The sequence below is a fragment of the Brachypodium distachyon genome, chromosome 3, assembly GCF_000005505.3.
Source record: "Brachypodium distachyon strain Bd21 chromosome 3, Brachypodium_distachyon_v3.0, whole genome shotgun sequence".
Lineage (NCBI taxonomy): Eukaryota > Viridiplantae > Streptophyta > Magnoliopsida > Poales > Poaceae > Brachypodium > Brachypodium distachyon.
Window position 1 is genome coordinate 2,731,197 of NC_016133.3, and position 20,285 is coordinate 2,751,481.

Sequence of the window (20,285 nt, forward strand, 5' to 3'; positions counted from 1 at the left end):
CGGACCACTGTGTTCCGGTACTCTGTCTATTTCACGACATCTGTCACGGCTCACTTGGGAGTTGGGACCGTGGCTTCTCTCGCCTTTCTTTCGGAAAAAAGGCCGTTTCTTTTCGGCCTTCGGAAAAGGTTTGTCCGAGAAGCAAAAATTTTACGACAACTTCTTCAGGAAGTTGAGGAAGAACGGCTTCTCAGAGAAGCCCCTTCCGGAAGACAAAAGAAGGGGCTTAAAGAAAAATTCAGCTGCATAGGATAAAATATCGGACTATATTATCTGCTTCTTTTCTACTATTTCCGATGCAAAATAAATGTCATAGTTTTGAACTAGGTTTGAGTTAGGATTAGTTCAAACCAGAAACACATATTTTGGATTGGAGGGAGTATATTAACTGCTTCTTTTCTATCTGGTGGGAACAATAAGCCCAATTCTGTTCAGTGCTGAATGTTCGATGCAAGAAAAGTACACACGCCAACTTTGTGCCTTGTAGGCTTCTACAAAGTGTGACGACATTGTTGTTGGCCTAGAAATGATCGGAATAGCTATTAGTTATGACTTCTGATTCGATACACCTCCTTCCTCTTACGAAAAACACAAAGAAGGTCCAGATCACTCCGTATCACTTCATAAAAAAGGGCATGATGGACATTAAACAATATTTCCTTCTCTCCTTCCCGCCTGGCTCCTAATAGCACTCGGTGTTTTTGATTTTGCCGGAGATTGCACCGTTGGATTGTCACGAAATTTCACGATATAGTAGTAGACAATTGCACACAATCCCACTGAAGGGATCAGCGAAAAATTTCTTGATACATCGGGAAACAGGCGAACAAGTCGGATGTTCGTGCTGTCCCGCACGGGCGCGCGACACTCGGTGTTTTTAAATTTTCCGGAGATTCCACCATGGGACAAGGATAAATTTTCACATTTTATTAATAGACACAATTCCGCACAATGCCACCGAAGGGATCGGCGAAACCTTTCTTGAGGCATCATGCGAACAAATTGGTCGTTCGTGCTGTCCCACACGGCCACGAGAAATCCAAACAACACTCGATGTTTTGAAGTTTTCTGGAGGTTCCATCATTGGATCGTAATGAAATTTTTCATGCTGGTAGTAGAAACAATTCTGCACAATCCCACCGAAAGGATCGTTGAAACGTTGCTCGAATCAGCGGGAAACATGTAAACATCGTGCTATCACGCACGGCCGCAAGAAATCTGAACAACACTCAGTATTTTGGTGTTGGTCGGAGATTTCACCGTTGGATCGTGATGAAATTCACAGCATCATAGAAGTCACAATTCCGAACAATCTCACCGGAGGGATCGTCCAAACAGTTTTTTTTGACAACGGATACCTTGCTAGAGAGAAATGAGGCGGGAGGAAAAAAAGAGCAGGCGACTAAAAACTCCATCCTACTCAAGGTCGTATTGAATTAGGCCCCGTTAGTTACTTTTTGCTAAAAAAAACTATTGGTTAATTAGCGGACATACCTGCACTGTCCGGTTTGGATGTTTTAGCTTGCTAGCGGCGTGGAAGCCAGAAACTAGAAAGAAGGAGAAAAATGCATGGCCTATATAGCTTCGAATATGCATGTTAGCTTAAGACCTGACTTAGGAGATGCACCGTAGGGGGTGTGTGGGGGTTTATTCCTTTTGATGTTTGTTGGTTTGTAAGCTTGCCGTCTAGTTTCTTTTGGGCAATGTGATGGTGGTGTTCTGTTATAAGTTGGTAATCCCAGCAAAAGACTTTTGACTTTCTAATAAAGCCCGGCTACACCTGTCACGAGCGTAGACTGAGTATGCTCGGTTTGGACCCTTGATTGATATGCCAAATAGCTAGCCAAAATTTGGTGGAGGTTTTGATTGTCCGTAAATTAACCAATCTCGGCAAGAAAAAAAATTATATACTCCACTTCTCTGGTTTAATAAAAGATGTCTCAACTTTAACTAAATTTGAATGCATCTATACACTAAGTCATGTCTAGATACATTCAAATTTTGACAAACTTGAGACATATTTTGTTGAACGGAGAGAGTACTTGTGGTAAGGGGACATACATTCGCCCATAGTTTTGGTTATCATCCAAACATATAAAAACAACATTATTGTGGTGGATTGGTATTTATCGAAAGCCAAAAACAAGAGGTAATTTTTAAATCATGGGAGATAAACATAACAGGCATGAGCAGTGCATCGATTTATTTGATTTTTTTTTTCATATATCCTAAGATCCCCTTCTCTCTCGCTTGCCCAATCCCTTAACTTTGCATCTGTCCATTATTCTTCTCGCTATCACTAGCTCTTTCATTCCCCGCGTCCACCACGTTCCTCGGCCAAAATGTCCATTATTTTGACCATTATTATATCGGTTTTGCCATAAAAAAATCGACTGTGGTGTTAGACTGTTACAACTTAATCCAATGGCACTGTGTGGGAGGTGAGGACATGGGGATGACATCCAGATTTTAATCCAACGGCGCTAGTGATCGACTGAGATTTAAGATATTTTTCCTAAAAAACAATGGATTGAGAAATGTCCACGTCATTATTATATTATCATGGAACAAAATACTCACTCCCTCTCAAAATAAATGACGTGTGTATAAAAATCTATACAAATCCATATACAAATCCACGTCACTTATTTTGAGAAGTAAAAAATGCAGAATACGTGTTGTATTTGTCGGAGAAAAAAAAAGTCTTATTCGGCCTGGGTCGATCAAATCGGAATTCATGCGCAACTGCCTTTTTCGCCGCCTTGTCCACTCGTTCTCGTCTCGTCTTCCTCCTCCCGATTAAAACCCGCCTCTATTTAAAACCGGACCCCTAAACCGAATCCATCCCCCACTCCGTGCAGCGGCGCCGCGGGAGAGAGCTGCTGCTGCTAACCCTAGCCACCGAGCGAGAGCAGGGATCAGCGGGGCGGCCGGCATTGGCTAGCTCGCGGTTAATTTGGTTTGCGGGCCGGCGCGCCATGGAGTCGGACGAGGAGCAGGAGCAGGAGGTCTGGCCGCCGTCGTGGGAAGGCGGCGGCGCGCGGTTGTGGCTGCCGATCAAGGGGGAGCTGGGTGGCGCGTGCGGGCTGGTGGTGTCGGACGCGCTCGAGCCCAGCTTCCCCATCATCTACGTCAACCGCGGCTTCGAGGCCGCCACCGGGTACAAGGCCGAGGAGGTCTTCGGGATGAACTGGTCAGTGCTCCCTCGTCTTCGTTTCAGATTATTCGCTGGCTTTTGTTTTTGTTTTCCCTCAATTCGTGAGCTTGGGCGCCACTTCCGCCCAATGTTTTGCGGGGGATCCGAGCACATCTCCTAGCCGATAGTAAATTTATTGACTTCATAGACAAATATACTATTTCCTTGGATCCATGTTGCTCGTCTTTAAATATTTTTTATCACGACGGGATTTTAAAAGATTAATTTGAAGAAATTTGACTGAGGTTTAAAACTATTACATGTTGATTTTAGGACGGAGATGGAGCCCTAGGCAGGAGCTCATAGTTTTAAGAGTAGTTCTATTTTAATTCGCATTCAAGCGGAACTTAGTTATTGCTAAATATATCGTATAAATGTTTTTTTGTCGAATTATTTAGTGAGAGGAAAAATTGATGATGTGGCATGAGTTGGGCTGTATTTTTTTTTCTGTCTGTGTTATCAGCCTTGTACCTACACTCATTAAGTTTGGTTAGTTTAGATTTATAGCTTTCTCAAAAGAGAACAAAACTTTGTAGTTACCCAATCTGTGATAATTGAATTTCGTGTTGTGATATTGACGGTCTGGTTTGAATAACATATTTAATTATAGTTGGGCTAGGCCGGATGTATACTTTGTTTATATTTACAAAAGATAGGCATCTATTGATTTCCTAGAAGAAAGGGAACCAACGTTAATGTTTCGGCCCGTTTAAATTTACCCCCGGTTGGGCCGTGGCTTGTAAACTCTGGTGATTATTTGTAGTTGTCTACCGGTGAAACTTTCTTTGGGTTATTAGCAAGTAAAAAAATAAAGTTCCTGGAAGGATGGATAGTCCAAGAGGGAATTATTAACCACATGGTAGTTTACAGCAGCGAGACCCACGGATGGATAGTTCTGGATTGAGCAAACTTGGGCCGGAGCCCGGAGCCAGAGTTGGCCAGTTTACGTCCCGACAGCTCGTCTGCTTCCCTCTGTGCTCCAAGCCGTCAGATCGAATGAAAATAAGGGAGCCTGAACCCTAACTCCCTCATTCCCTTCCCTTGTCCAGCATACATGGCGGCGCCAGCGCGGGGGCGATGCTCGAAGGGGTGAGCATCTGTTGAAGGGGCGAGCATCTCTGTCCAGCATCCATGGTGGCGCGGGGGCCACGCTCGCCGGAGCAGGGACTCTGTCCCACGCGCTGCTTCGTCGAGCGTGGCGGCCGATGCCTCGACTTCATGCGCGTCCATTTGTATGGGTGGTGCAATGGCGGGGACCGGCGCTGGAGTTCATGATTAGGCGACGGCGGCGCGCATGGTGTGAGGCCATGCTCTTTGTCGTCTGAAGTGCGGCGCCCGCCGTGTAAGTACCAAAATTCCTTCTTTACGGTTCATCAAGATTGTGGATTTTTAGGGTTCGTCAAAATTGGGGATTTTTTTCAGGGTTTCGAAGTTGACTCCCCTCCTTCTACTCCTTCTATCTTGCTGCCCCGAGACATTATGGCCCATTATACCCACGGCATCGAATAGACTTCATCACCGAATTCACGAAAGAAACTAAACAAAAATGTGGGTAAAACTTACGTTTCGGAAATATGCTTATCTTTACTCTTCTAAAAAAATGCAATTGGTGGCGGCGGTACGTTGCCACACCTTCTCCTCCCCCGTACTCCCACAACTCACGCCTCCCCGGCTGCCGCCACGCTTCGCCTCACGTCGTCGTCGCCGGTCATCAGTGCCGTGTCTCCTCCTCCTTCCCCGGCACCCGCTTCTCTCGCCGTCTCCACGAATGTCACCGTCCTCCACCCTCGCGGTATCATCGTCTGTGGCCGACCTCCATCATCGCCCGATCTCCGTCTCTGGTGATTCCCGCACCCCTGCACTGCTCCCGAGCTCGGCATCGACCAATTGGCCCTCCCGAAGTCGCCTCGATGTGCTCCTCCGCTTCTGGCCGGCCGGCCGTCACCGTCGAAGTTGACGCTGTCGGGAGCCCCCATCTTCCTAGGCTGCACTATCAAGTCCACAGTGAGGCGCTGCTCCTTTTGCCCTTTCCCCTCTGAGCTTTTTCTTGCTCTGTACCGTTCTGCCGTTGCCTGAGGTCACACCACCTCCTTCCCACCACCAACGGCCGCCTCATTGTCCACTCCATGATTCAGCTTCTCCAAGATCCGCAGCCTCTGATCGTGCACCAAATCAACCCAATTGGTCATCGCCATCTACCGCACCGGTGAGAACACGGCAACACGCAGTGGAGGATCACCTCCTCCTCCATATTCGCAAGCTCGACACGCGTCAGAGTTGTCCGCAGCATGGCTTGCAATGCTGGAACCCATCACGCAGAAGGAGTCCGTTAACACCAAAGCACCGCATTCAGGATGGAGTTGCTCGAGAAGTAGCGGTTACTCCAGGCCATAATGGCATCAAGATCAGATGTTTTTTTTAGATGATTCTAATAGTGTTTTGGTTGGCATACATGGTTCTTCCATAATTCCTGGTCTCTTGATTTGAGAAATAAAGTTACTTCTAAGTCCTAACAAACAAGTTGTAGCAGAGTTTTCTTGTCATGAGACATTTTGTCTCCTATTCTGTAGCTCTTACTTCGTTGTCTTGACTTCTCTACCACTCTGTTTTCAGCTATGGCTTGGATGGTGCCGTGGTTTCTGATGATCGGGAAAGGTGTGAGTGCATTGAAAAGGTAGATTGAACTTGACTTATAATGTGCCCATCAACTTTAAACCTACATTAGAACAACTCAACTATATCTAACGACCTGATACATGTGCAACTTGTCAATCCCACAGCTGTTGGAGCGTGAAGCAAGTCACCAAGTACCGCTCATATGAAAAATTGGTATAGTGCATGTCTCCATCTATGCTGTACATGACTTAAGGTGAGCTACTCAGGTCATGATAATGGAACTATCAATTTCTGAAGACTGAGATAAATCCTCACAGTTTGCACGAACTGAATCTGATGTACATTGCTCTTGTCATGAGCCATTATATATGATATGAGTATTATATTATTTGAGTTATTTCTATTTCCGTTTTATCTCTACTACTATAGTGTAGCAGTTTTGAGTTCGGATTTACCACCCTCGCTTCGGTTTTCCAGCTGCCGTAACAAGATGAAACCAATCCCAGCCGTCAATTTCTTCTCTTTCTGTGATATCCACCCTCCATCAAACGCTGAAATGTTGGATCCGACGGCTAATCTTCACCGGATTCGCACCTTCGGAACACCTGTGCTCGCTCTAACCAGCTCTCGCACCTTCGCGATAGCTCCGGGCGCTGAACACTCCGGCAATCTAAATTTGAATCCAGCCTGCGCGTGGAACACTCCTCGGACACCACACACGAACCAGCGCGCCAAACGCCAGCGTCTCCATCCCCTCCATCTCTTGTCTACACGCAGCTACGAATCCATCTCCTTGCTTTGCTTCCATCTGCATCTAGGTTGGGAAGGAGCGGAACTGCCCCAACCCACAGGTGAGCACGTGTGTGACCCCCTCTTGTATTTTCTGTTGATTCCATCTGCATCCATCCCTGTCAACGCTTCTTCCTAACAGCCATCTATTCTTATCCCATTGCAAATCTCAGCGTTTTCTATCCTTTGTGGTGGCTGTGTGTCTTTTTTGCACATCACGTGTTTGTGTTTTTGTCTAAACTGCTATGAGACATTGGATTAGTGTGTGGTTGTTAAGTTGCATATTGTAGTCGGATGGATGAGTGGAATGGTCTTACTTTTGTATTTTCTGTTAGTTAGTTCAGTACGTGGCATCCATTTGATGCTTCATCTATTTTCTTTCCTTTTTATTACACATGAACACCGTTATATAAAATGTTTTGGTCTGTTCAGAAGTTATACTCATTTAAGAAAAATTGCATATGACCCTCAGTGGTGAGAAATGAGATATTATATGGATAATAATGTTGTAAGTGTTCTGTTATTGACAAGATCAGAGAATAAAAAGTGCAGTTTCATGATTTGCACAGAACTAAATTCTTTTTCAGTGACCACTTACATATTTCATAAATTTCTTTGTCCAAATCTCCACGTGAAAATATATATTTTCAGTCAGAGCATTAATTCATAAATTAACTTTATTTACTTTCTAATTGAGATATCCTTTGTTATGTGTATGTAAACAGGGGCTGATTTTACTGAGCTAAATCACCATATTGTTGAACCAATAGATGCGCCGATGAATCGTGCAGACCGCAAGGGTTATCGTGACCGGGATAGATACTTGCAAATGACACCAAGTCAAAGAGAAGCTTACTTACAGAGGAATCGTGAGTACAAACGAGCTAAACAAGATAGCAATGCAAGTGGTAGTAGTGCACAGTCCACAACTGGCCAAACAAATGTGAGCTACAATGACAACATAGGCATGCTCATGGAATCTGCTCTGGTGACAGAAGGTTAGCTTTCTGATGAGTTACAATGGTTGTAATTTAATAACTACTATGTACGCTATGCTGATGGAATATTTTCCTTTTTTTTTCCAGATTGTTGCATGCTTCGATCAACAAGGATGTTCCTCAAATATGAAACAAGGTTTGGTAAAATCTATACCGCTAGAATCTATTGTTTAAATGGATTACTAATTATAACAGTCTAATTCTTTCCCTTGTTCCTCATGTGAGTGGCCACATTTGGTACTTTCGAGATATCTGAATTAGGTAAACAGTACGTATCTGATTCAGACCATCGCATATTTATTCAGTCAAATATGTGCCACCTAGATAATGAAACTTGGCTGACTGTTAGTTCATCTGGAGTACATGGATCTTCTACTTCTCTTAAAGATCAAGCTGCAGATATTGCATTAACAAATAGCGGCTGACGTAAGTGTCAACGTGGCACTAGCTGGTACTCACACTTGGCACCTGAAGAAAGAGAAGCATACTTATTTGAGCCTTCTTGCCACATGTATGACATGATCAATCATGTAAGGTGACTAGCAAACATTCAGTTACGTGGTGGCAAATGAAGGTGCTTCAGAGCATGTCATCCTCCTTCATGTGCATCACATATGTGCCCACGGTTTCTTTAACTGAATTGCTTCTTTTTATGTGGATAGACACACAGCCAGCTTCAAATATCAAGCTGATACATATGTCCTGATCTCCGTAAGAAATTTACATGTCCATTGCTCTAATAATAGTATAATTTCTTCACAGTCTAGAGGGCTTGGGTAAGACTAGGTAACAATGTGTGCTCAATAAAGGCTCAACTGTTATTTATTTATTTGGAACTAAACATTTGAGGTCCGAGAATCCACGGATTGCTTATAAATTCATGATATACCACACATCAACTATTGGTTGGCTAGACAGTACAGTAACAAACTTCCTGAGACCAGGGCATCTATGTATTGCCCAATTCGACATGTGGTCCACGAAATTTTTTTGGTTTCAGTTGTTTGTACAATGAAACAGATAATAGCATATGGTATTGTAGAACATGTTCTAGAGTGTATTATCTATGAAACATTAAACTCATTTCGCCTTTACATATATGTATTAACGTCTTTCTTTTGCCGACGTGCACTGCACGTGCATATGTACTAGTTTAGTTCTAACAAAGCACGTCCAATATCAGGAGAAACCACCTCATCCCCATGTCTCTCAGAAGGCACGCCCATGAGGACGAACCAACCAAGCAAACAACAACAAAAGAACGAAACCTGACAGACCGCAAATCAAGAATCAAAGATAAAATAAAAAAAATGGTACACACAGAAAAGAAAACGAAAAGAAAAAAAATCTGCAAAAACCAAACGCGAAAAAGTAGACAGCAAAATAAAAATCAAAAAGGAACAAACCAAAAAGTAGAGACAAACAAACCACGCACCAGCACCCGAAGCAGAACTCCACAGCAGCACCAACCCCACCTTAACGAAAGCGAGCAAACGGAAAGCAGGCACACGGAAAACCACGACCAGCAGCCACACCACAGAGCCAAGAGCCAGAAGTAATGCTCGAATTTATAGTAAGAAGAAGAATTCTCCAGAACACAGTCCAACGACACGTCATAGGGACACCTCAGGCTCTCCAGAGGACACCCGTTAGCCTGCATGTAGCACTTCTCAACCACTCTCGCTGACAAGGGAGCAACGAGGAGCCGAATAACTCTTCGGCGATCATGTAGTTGACCTTGTTCTTCTCGAGAGAAAAAAAAATCGATCCATGTGCGACAAACGGAGAACGAAAAGACAGACAGATCCCGCTGTAAACAATAGTACATAAGTTGCTAACCGAAATCATGTTGCACGATTTTGATTTCTTTTTTATGCCAAAGTTACTGTTAGTACAAATTGTTTATGCTGTTTCAGACGATTGTGTCACATAGCACGCTACTTCACTTACAACTCGTTTGATTATTAAAGATTGGGAATGATGATTAAAGAGGTATAAGACTTTTAAAATCTATTTGTTTGGTTGTGGATCTTGGGATCTCAGAGAGAAAAGGCAAGAGGAATTAGAAGGTGGGAACTCTCGCATGTCTCTTCATCTGGGAAGGGGGATTGGGATTTTCTCCCAAAACTCTCATTCCAAAGTCTCACCACACACGAACTTAGTATGGTGTAATTTCGTCCAACATCCGAACATATAGACGCGACGTATTTTTCCATCCCATCACTGGGGTAGGTTCGGACGCACAGGATGCACCTACAATTAAACTTGTTCACAAAATAGTACTGTAATAATAATTAGACCTGTTCACAAAATAACACTGTAATAATAATTAGACCTGTTCACGAAATAACACCGTAATAATAACTAAACCATCGTCATTATTATTTTTTCCTTGAAAAGAGAGACTAGCGCTCAGAGCATCCAGCCACACGAGCCTGTCCCTCTCCCTCTTGCTGGTTGCTGCCCAACGAGAAACCCCGGCCAAGCACGCCGCCCGGTCGTTCAGGATCAGGGCCGTCCGGCTCTGATCCCACGGACGGCCAAGATCACCCCGCTAAACCAAACCCTCCTCCTCCACTTGCTCCCGGCGTTGTCCACTCGTTCGTCTTCCTCGTTCCTCCTCCTCCTCCCGATTAAATCCGCCTTATTTAAATCGGATCCCCAAACCGAAATTCATCCATCCCCACTTTGTTCGTTATCGGCAGCAGCAGCAGCAGCGGCGGAGCGAGAGCTGCTACCAACCCTAGCGAGCAGGGATCAGCGGGCGGACCCCTTCGGCGGCATGGGATAAGGGATTTGGTTGGTCTGCGGGCGCGCGCGATGGAGTGGGACAGCGACTCGGACGGCGGCAGCGGGGACGAGGAGGAGGAGGAGGAGGGGGTCGGGCCGTGGGGAGGCGGCGGCGGGGGCGGCGGCGCGGGGTTCTCGCTGGCGATCGAGGGGGTGCTGGGCGGCGCGTGCGGGCTGGTGGTGTCGGACGCGCTCGAGCCCGACTTCCCCATCATCTACGTCAACCGCGGCTTCGAGGACGCCACCGGGTACCACGCCGAGGAGGTGCTCGGCCGGAACTGGTCAGTCTCAGTCAGCGCTCCCCCATCTTCGTTTCGGCTTGCTGATTGTTGTTGAGCTTGGCCGCCACTTTAGCTTATTGTTTGGTGGGGGATCTGAGTACATGCTGTACATACGTAGTAGGAGTACTAGTGTTTAGATTGGAAATTATTTAGTGGATGGAAACCTGGGTAGGAGCTAAGTAGTTTTAACTGGTTTGCATGGTTAGCTAGCGCATACTAGTAGTATCTGTTTTCTGTTTGGTGCTGATATTAGCATCAGAATTGAATCACGAAATGGTCCACGAGGAAGGCGAGGTTACCTTTTGTTAGTACAATTGTGCCAGTGGCCACTTATCTTCGTGGTGCCTTATTTTCTATTGATTTTGATGAAGGAGATACATATTTCTAGCTTTAGCTCCCACTGAGAAAGTAAGGCAAAACAAGTTGTAGTTTAGGAGTCCAGTAATTTTTTGTCGATTAAGGGCTCTGTTGACACGAACAACAAACAGAAACAAGAAGCACGGTGTTATTTGTACTTGTGTAGTATATTATGTCGTGTAGTGTTCTGTTTTAGTCCATGTTAGAGGTGCTGGTTTTGAGCTCACATTAAAGAAAATTTAGAACCAGTTAGTGACTGTATGATTGTACTACTACAATGTGTTGTTGTTTTTATCTTGAGGCCCTATGATATTGTTAATTACTCATTAGAAATTGATTTTGGATGGAACTTCTCCCTTCTTTTTTTGGGTGCCATTCTTTGATTTGAAACAAGGTGAAATAACCAGAATGTTTGTGGTTTTTGTTGTCCGGCCAGAATTATGAGCCTAGCCCCTGTTCCAGCCAAGACTTCCATTCCAAAAAACGTTGCGATCCGTGCTGTTCTACCCATCAATCCATTTACATGCAAGCAATTGTAAATTAGCTTTGCTGTTTTTTAACACTAGTTATTCTATTTGCACTTCCTCTAGTAGTACTTTCCTGGTTGAAGTGTCCACCCCCTTTCCACGTGAACTTGGCTTAACCTTCTTTAAAAACCTTTAATTGTGTCAGTTTTTTTATATATCTAGAAGTGTGATTTATGATGAAAGGTTATTCAACTTTCTTAAGTTTGAGATATTATGCTATCTGGAGAAGCTGTAAGGAGGATCCCTTATTTAGCATGAAGTTTAATTAGTAGAAAGGGAAAGGATCAGTTCATCTTTATGGTGTTTGGCTTGTGGTAGTTATGTTTATTAGATGATGCTCACTTGATAAAACATCCTGATGCTGTTTTGTGGATAAACATAATCTTGTTAGGGTAAATAAAAAACAATGAAACTCTTCCTGATTTACAAGAGTTTAGAAGTAAAATGTACAAAACTCTGATATGCCCTTCATGTCTCTCTCTAACTTGATAGCATGTGGTACCCATTCATCAAGAAAGGAATTGTGTATGAAAGTTACATCAACCGTTATATGTAGAAGCCCCGAGCTTTAAACCCCCAAGGACTCATAGAACACACCAATGGTTCAGGATCATATTCTTATTTACTTTTGGATGTCATGACTCATGAGCAACAGTGTTGTATTGAGTTGTTTTTAAAATATAATGATGTATATTCTCTGGCAGCTGTAGTGCCGCATGGGTTGTTACTTGTTACTCATGATATTAAACTCAGGGGCTAAATAAGAAATGCATTAATCGTTGTGATCAGGGGTTGGATGAATATGGAAGAGGATGGGAAACACATGTTGTTAGAGAGCCATCAACTGTTCTAATAACATATATATTAGAAGTTGCCTGGAGACATATATGTTGAATATGCTTACATCATTATGTTGTTTTATGCAAAATTATAATTGGACTTTATGGTAGAATCAGCCAAACTAATGGTGGTCTTCAGTAATATGGGGGACTAAATTGGCTAAGGCAAACCAAGGGTAGGGAGTTAAATAGGGAAGGTGTGAGAAATCCTGAGCATAACTGCTTTGCTGATGTTATCACTTATCATAACATCATGGACCGAAATGAACAAAATACTTGCTTTGTGCTAGTAGTCAATATGCTAGCAACATAAAGCTACATCTTTGCAAATGTAATTTACCTATCTTGTTGACATGTAGTTATGTTCGTCATTTTACTTGGACATGTTTAAATTTTCCTATCTTGTTGACAATTATTTTGGTACTTCTGCAGCCGGTTTTTGCAATGCAGAGGACCATTTGCTCAGAGGAGACATCCCCTTGTTGATGCTATAGTAGTTGCTGAGATTCAGAGATGCTTAGAGGAAGGAACCGAGTTCCAGGGTGATCTGCTGAATTTTAGGAAAGATGGTTCCCCATTCATGACGAATCTGCAACTAAAACCCATATATGGAGATGATGAAACAATAACACATTATATGGGCATTCAGTTCTTCAACGATTCTAATGTTGATTTGGGGCCGTTACCTGGCTCTATGACGAAGGATGCTGTGAGATCAATATGGATTGCACCAGATAATACTCACCGACCAAGTCCAACAGGGAAGGGTAACTTTTGCAGTGAGCATTCTAATCTTTTCCAACTGAGTGATGAGGTACTGTGCCAGAAGATCTTATCAAGATTGTCGCCCAGGGATATAGCATCTGTAAACTCTGTATGCAAACGTTTGTATCACATGACAAAGAATGATCACCTCTGGAGAATGGTCTGTCAGAATGCATGGGGCAGTGAGGCTACTCGAGCTCTTGAGAACGTGGCTGGTTCAAAAAGTTTGGCATGGGGACGGATAGCAAGGGAGATGACCACACTGGAAGCTGTCGCCTGGAGGAAATTGACAATTGGGGGCACAGTGGAACCATCTCGCTGTAACTTCAGCGCTTGTGCTGTAGGGAACCGTGTTGTCCTTTTTGGTGGGGAAGGTGTTAACATGCAACCGATGAATGATACATTTGTTCTGGATTTGAGTGCCAGCAAGCCAGAATGGAGGCACATCAATGTGGGCTTGGCTCCTCCTGGTCGATGGGGCCACACCCTGTCATGCCTGAGTGGATCATTGTTGGTTCTGTTTGGTGGATGTGGAGGCCAGGGCCTTCTCAATGATGTGTTCATTTTGGATTTGGATGCAAAACATCCAACATGGCGTGAGATTCTTGGCCTTGCACCACCAGTTCCGCGGTCATGGCATAGCTCTTGCACACTGGATGGATCAAAGCTGGTGGTTTCTGGTGGCTGTGCCGATTCTGGTGTGCTTCTCAGTGATACTTATCTTCTAGATGTAACCATGGAAAGACCTGTTTGGAGGCTGATACCTGCACCTTGGACTCCACCTTCTAGATTGGGGCACTCACTCTCTGTTTATGATGGCAGGAAAATCCTAATGTTTGGTGGTCTTGCTAAAAGTGGCCCTTTAAGACTCAGGTCTGGTGATGTATTCACAATGGATTTAAGTGAAGCTGTGCCATCCTGGCGGTGCATCACTGGTAGTGGGATGCCAGGAGCTTGTAACCCAGCTGGAGTTGGTCCACCTCCACGCCTCGATCATGTCGCCGTGAGCCTTCCTGGAGGTAGAATTTTGATATTTGGTGGGTCAGTGGCAGGTCTTCACTCTGCTTCACAGCTTTATATCCTGGATCCAACTGAAGAAAAACCTACCTGGAGAATACTAAATGTTCCAGGCCGCCCTCCACGGTTTGCCTGGGGCCACAGTACCTGTGTTATGGAAGGAACAAAGGCAATAGTTCTTGGAGGACAAACTGGAGAAGAGTGGACACTAACTGAAATACATGAGCTTTCTCTGACAAGCTCATTAGTTTAAGAGCAGCAAGCATACAGGTTCCTCAAATTCCATGCTGATGGAATTGGCAAGCAAAAGTGTTACTCTCTTGGCAGGTTAGTTGTGTATGCTTGGAAGGAGATGAGACTAGTCTCGAGTAGATCAAACCTGGTTGCTTTCCCAATGTCATGGAGCCCCCTCATGTAGTGTACGAAGTAGGAATACATTCTCTCTGCTGTTGCTCTTTGTTTGGTCTATACGAACAAGATAAGTAATTATCGTCAATGTCTGTTGTCCTCATCAGATGTTTCCAGCACTCTAATAGGGAAACCAAAGGGACTGCTGGCATTGTATCATCAGAACATCTTATGCAAGACCGTGCAATGCGCAGTCTGGTGGTTGCCTCCCTGACAACGCCGTGGCGATAGGGATTATGTTGTAAACTTGTAATTGCTTGGTGCTTCTGGTTGTCCGGTTGGTTCGGGTTTAATTTTGCTTTCTGTAACTTGTATTTTCCTCGGGTGGCGCCATGAATTTTATGTTTGCAGGAGTTTATCCTGTTCTCGTACATTGTTGCTACCTCTGCTGACAGAGACCATTCAGTTATACCTTTGTAACTCTGATTGTAGCTAAAAGTATCAGGATTGGTTGTATGAAAATATGGAGAGTTGCTTCCACATTACATTTGTCCTAAAATACAATTTCATACTGCACTTATTATAGCTTGTTATTGTCATTTTTACGTTTAACTTTTTTATACAAAATAATAGCCTCAAGTTTATACCAAATTGTGATCCTTTTTGGCAGCTGGTATTCGACCTCTAATTAGGCGTAGTTGCGTCAGGTACTGTGAATCTGGTGCTTTGTGCAACTAGTGTCGAATTATGTGCGCCACCAGTGTTAAGTTACGTGCTGCAAAGCGCAATGTACTTAAAAAAGTTCTCTGCAACAACGTGTAGCTATCAACAAAGTTGTGAGCTTCTAACATCCTGTGGCTAGAAAATGTTCCCCGGGGATATATCCATAGCCGTGCACGTTAAGTTCATGAAACGGCATTTGTTTCATTTTAAAAAAGAGATAGAGCATGAAGTAAGCAAAGATTCGATGGCATCTTGGCAAAACTCCTGATGGAAGAAGCCAGATCAAGCCGGAACCAGAGCAGGCAAACGATTGATTGGAGCAACAAGAAATTTCAGCATTCGGACAGACATGGGCAGTTCAGCCTCTGCACGAAATCAGCCATGAATGCTATTGTAGCAATCAGGCAGCAGCAGCACTCAAACATGTCCCAGCACGAAAGCTCTTCTTCCACGACCGGCCCAGCAGCAGAAGCACATCACAACACATAACCCTGCACTCACACTCACCATGTGAATCCTTTTGAATTTTCTTTATACCATTCGGAAGAACTTCTTCCAACGATTATCTCGCACGGAAGATTTCATGACAGTGTTTTCTGAGATACAAATGGTCTCCTGGACAAGAAACCTCGATCAACATTGCTATAACAGTGTAACTAAGGTACAAGCTAAATATTTACATGCAGAATCTAAAATGCTGATGAACAACGAGGGACAGAGAGGTGTGGTGCTATCTTGTTTTTATGCACACGGATTCAATTCAGGTTGGGATAGCAGAGAGGAGGGGAAGAATGGAATGGGCAGAGGCAAACAATTCTGAATTTCTGAGTGTTGCTGACAGCTGAGCTTCCCTTTTCGCCGCTTGATCCTAGGAGTGCGGACGTCGGCGGGCATATCTGGGATCCCTGGATTGATTAAAAGAAATAGATTGCATATCAGAGAATGCCAAAGAGCAGACAAGATTTGTTACTGTGTTAGCAAGTACAATTTTACCGTTAAATCTGTGTCAATTGTACTGATTTTCAAAGGATAATGACGTTGCCCAAGAGCTATATCTGACAATAAAATCTAGTGCTAAGGTGGCACCAATGGAATCTAGTGGTCTAAGTGGCACCTCGTTGTTTCTTTGTAGGAAAAAGCAGGGAGAGAAGTATACACAGACCTGTAATGACTGGCCATTCTCCTGGATGCTGCAACACTAGGCATAGCTCCTGTAACAAGATATTCATCATCTATTCCATCAAATCTGATTTCTCTTATGTCAACAGATCTGGCCGGGACCTCGAGCGTAAAGCCTTCCTGACCAGACCTGTTGCCGCTCCTCCTTCCACTACCTCTTCTTTCCCTTGCTCTTGCTCGTCTTCGGCCTCTTGAAGATCCAAATGCCTTGCAGAAAATACAGGATGTCCACCAGTTCCCCCTAACCCTGTGGAGAACTTCATAGTCATCTCCAGCTTCATCATCCCCATACTCAATGACATAATCTCCCAGAACTATGCCGTTAGGCACCTGCGCATGTATTGTGCTCAAGACATCTATGATGTCAGACGATTGCTGGAAATTCTCCCAATCAACTTGGCGAGCAGGATCAATTTCTGAAGGGCGAGAGTTTGGATGCTTTTGTTGGGTGTGCTTCTGAAGCTCATGGAAGTTGCCAACATATGAACAGCAATTCTCCTCACAGCATCTTTTCTTTTGGTTAAGATGCTGGCGGGCCTCGCCAATAACGACCCACCCAATGACATCACCTCTGCACAATGGGCAAGCCGGGTGGTTGTTTGCATTTGATGAGATGATATGGATGCTATCACGAGGAGCGATATTAACAGCTGAGACTTTCACATTGACCGGCTGTCCATGAGCACTTTTGAACCGCTCGAGGCAGTTCGAACGAGACTGGTCAGTGTCACATACGAACGGCCTACAACCCTTCTCATAAGACGTGCACCTCAGCAAGACCGCATTGTGCGGGAAATCAAGACAGATTGGGCAGGTAACTTCCTCCGTCCAACTGCTATCAAGCTGTATATCGAGATCGAAAGAGCTGGGCTTCACCACCTTCTTCATTACCAGATTTCCTGAACCCATGCTGGACTTCGTCGATGCACGTCGGTGACCTACCAAATGTATCTTTTCATGACAGCCGGCCTGCATGTCATAAAAGAAGCATGTCAATCTAGTCTCTCACAGTCTCACTCCCATAATTGAACCCATCATATCAATTTTCGTAAGCAATAAAGCAACAAGACTTGGCATTTCCACCACCACAAAGAAATATCATCATAAGCCAACGAGGCTACAACATAGTACAATGGCAACTTTCCAGACCAGCCTAGTTTAACCAGACACGGATCCAATTAAATTGTCCTCTCATCTACTAGCATCTAGCTTGATCAAGCAATGATGAACCTAAAAAAACCCAACTGCCCCGGTGTAGTTCGGGACGCAATTTGTGAAGAAGAGAAGTCATGGATCATAATGGTTTTGCTTTTGCTACATAATAACATTTCATACCATGTGCTTGGGAAGTAAAGTACCATTCAGGAATTAATTCGCTATAGCCATCAGCCCATCAGGTATAATTCAAGTATAAAACCGATCATCTTGTGCAGTACTATGGAATTTTATATGAACATCCCACCGTCAGTTCCCAACACATTTGAACATACTTATCACAAACTAACACTTTCGGCAAACAAACAAAATAAAATAAGCAGCGCCATGACAGATCAGGTAGAGTAGCAAATAATCCAGACGTAAATACGGACTTTGCAGGGCGAAATTAACCGAAATCTATGTGGCAACTAACCTAAAACCCCAAACAACATACAGCCTCTACCATAAAAGAAGAGAAAAAGACAGAACAGCAAGTCCCTGAACCCAAAATTAATTAAATTAAACTTCGCCGAAAGAACACAAGTAAAGAAAAGAAAAGGTAAAAAAAGTCCGTACAAAAATAATTCAGAGAACAGCGCGGATCCGCCGGAGCCGTCAACGCGAACCACTCGAAAATCCCCAAAATCAGCAGAAAGGGGAAGGGATCAGGGGAAGGGAGAGCTGATTGCGGAGGCGAGAAGGAGTACGAGAGAGAGACGCACCGCCGCCGCCGAAGAAGAAGAAGCAGCAGCAGAGGTCGCCGCTGTGGACGTACGGCTGGAGGACGGAGACGGCACCCTCCCAACCAAATCTCTCTCTTTTCTCTTTCTCTCAAGCGCTCGCTGCCTCCTCTGAGTCCTCTCTCCCCTTCCTATATTCCCTCGGATTCGCACTCGCACCACCACGGCGCCACCACTAGCCTGCTACTAGCACAAGCATAAACGTCTCCAACTTTTCTATGCTTCCGCAAGGAAAAGCGAATCAAAACCGAACCTTTTCTTTCTCTCTTTCCTACGGGCGTATATATTTCAGCTTGGTGCGTGAGAATTGGGATGGCTCGAGAAAGCGGAAAAGTCCGCGCTCCGGCCGGGGCAGAGAGAGAGAGAGAAAGGGGATGCGCACAAATCCAAAGCAAATGTCTACTGCTAAGCTCGCGCTCTCTCTATCTTTCTCCTATCAATGCTATCATCATCCTTGCTGCTGCTGCCCTTTTCAACGCTTGGCCTTTTATTTTTTCTCCTCCTCTAAATTACCAGAAACACCCCTCTTTGGCCTTGGCCGACTTAGTAGCTTCTTAACACTCCACAGGGCCATTTTCCTTGTAATTTGCTGCTCAACTTGTCCTGATTTTGCACGGGAGATGAACCATTTCTTTCAGAGTCTATGTGTGGTGGCATTACGGAAGGCTTAAGTAAGTAATCGATCGAAATCAGATGCGTGAAACAGTGGAGAAGACGCTACTAATACTCCCATAATTAAATTATACCAAAACCCAATGGGCAGTACTACTGGAGTACAGTACTTAGTATTTAATTGGCCTCGTGGCTTTCATTTCTGACTTGTTTTTGGGCAGAGACCCAGAGGATTGTTTCCTCCCTGATCTGAACTTGCTTGATCACACATCTATGTACACATTATTGATTATTCTATCCTTGTCTAAATTAAGGTCTACGTGGAGTCCCATTGTGTTGTGGTTTGAATTGACTGCATATATTTATATATCAAAAGATTCTTCTTGCAAAATGCTTTCACAAAATGTTCTCTCTTTTTTCCTGATAGCGTGTTAGTACGACGATACTAGGATATACTACTCCTGCTAAAAGTTAAGGGTTTCCATTTGGTTGGTTATTATTACCAAATGACTTAATTTCATGTGTGGACAGAAGGAGTAATTAACATGATGTAGACAGTGCAGGAGGAGGGATTAACATGATGGACGACGAGATAGCTGCTTGGTCTTTCTGCAGAAAATATATTGCCGACAAGAGGATAATTTGTAAAAGTGCACATTAATTCTGCATTTGGAAAATTAAAGCTACTTGCACATTTGAAAACACGGTGGACAGAAAATTGAGATGTGGACAAAACATTGGTGCACAAGTTTTTATATAGAAAGTGACTTTTAAAATGATGAAGTGTATTTCCGTCAAAAAAAATGATGAAGTGTAGATCGATGTCAATGTTTTTTTATCGTTGCAAACACGCCGAACCATTTACATTGCAACCCTCCTTTGCACCTAATTTGGGATTATGCCTCTCAGTTTACTTAATTCCATCCCCATTAAGTTTACGCTTGTCATAAATGAACCAAGCAACCCCATTTATACGTCAATCCGACACACATATAGTGTCTTTTTTTGCCAAAAAGAAGAAGCCATTTATCATGTTCATGCTAGAAATCAGTTCCTTAGTACTGCTCCAAGTTTTAAAACTGATGAGTATTACAATTACGTAGGTCCTTCAAAAAAAGTCGGTGTAGGTAGCTTTCGGTAACCTCCAAGTCACTAGCCTCAACTTTTCTTTTCTTTTTTCCCCCAAGTTATTGTAAGCTGTAAAGAGAAAGATGGTAAAAAAGGGAGAAAAGGAGAGCGGCCTATGCGGGGAAAGAATCAAACCCATGTCAGCAAAGTTCAATACAACCACGTTAAAAAAGGCACTCCTAC

At 43.9% G+C, this 20,285-nt stretch overlaps 3 protein-coding genes across 4 annotated transcripts; 2 read left to right on the forward strand and 1 right to left on the reverse strand.

Annotated features, from left to right (window-relative positions):
* Positions 1–2,744: 2,744 nt before the first annotated feature.
* LOC104583424 (putative adagio-like protein 2) lies at positions 2,745–6,209 on the forward strand. The gene is made up of 3 exons (XM_014900730.2): positions 2,745–3,193; positions 5,810–5,870; positions 5,977–6,209. The coding sequence occupies exons 1-3, from the start codon at positions 2,979–2,981 to the stop codon at positions 6,016–6,018; spliced, it is 318 nt and encodes a 105-aa protein (XP_014756216.1). The 5' UTR covers positions 2,745–2,978; the 3' UTR covers positions 6,019–6,209.
* A 3,971-nt stretch (positions 6,210–10,180) lies between these two features.
* On the forward strand, positions 10,181–15,068 carry LOC100836271 (putative adagio-like protein 2). The gene is made up of 2 exons (XM_003574914.4): positions 10,181–10,670; positions 12,826–15,068. The coding sequence occupies exons 1-2, from the start codon at positions 10,420–10,422 to the stop codon at positions 14,426–14,428; spliced, it is 1,854 nt and encodes a 617-aa protein (XP_003574962.1). The 5' UTR covers positions 10,181–10,419; the 3' UTR covers positions 14,429–15,068.
* Positions 15,069–15,749: 681 nt separating this feature from the next.
* LOC100829824 lies at positions 15,750–18,829 on the reverse strand. 2 transcript variants are annotated; one of them, XM_003575058.4, is made up of 3 exons: positions 18,345–18,829; positions 16,409–17,394; positions 15,750–16,151 (listed from the first exon to the last, which is right to left on the reverse strand). In XM_003575058.4, exons 2-3 carry the CDS (start codon positions 17,332–17,334, stop codon positions 16,115–16,117), a joined length of 963 nt encoding a protein of 320 aa, XP_003575106.1. In that variant the 5' UTR covers positions 17,335–17,394; positions 18,345–18,829; the 3' UTR covers positions 15,750–16,114. The 2 variants fall into 2 exon arrangements, with proteins under 2 accessions (XP_003575106.1, XP_010233820.1); XM_010235518.3 differs by lacking the exon at positions 18,345–18,829 and adding an exon at positions 18,199–18,323.
* Between the last annotated feature and the right edge of the window lie 1,456 nt (positions 18,830–20,285).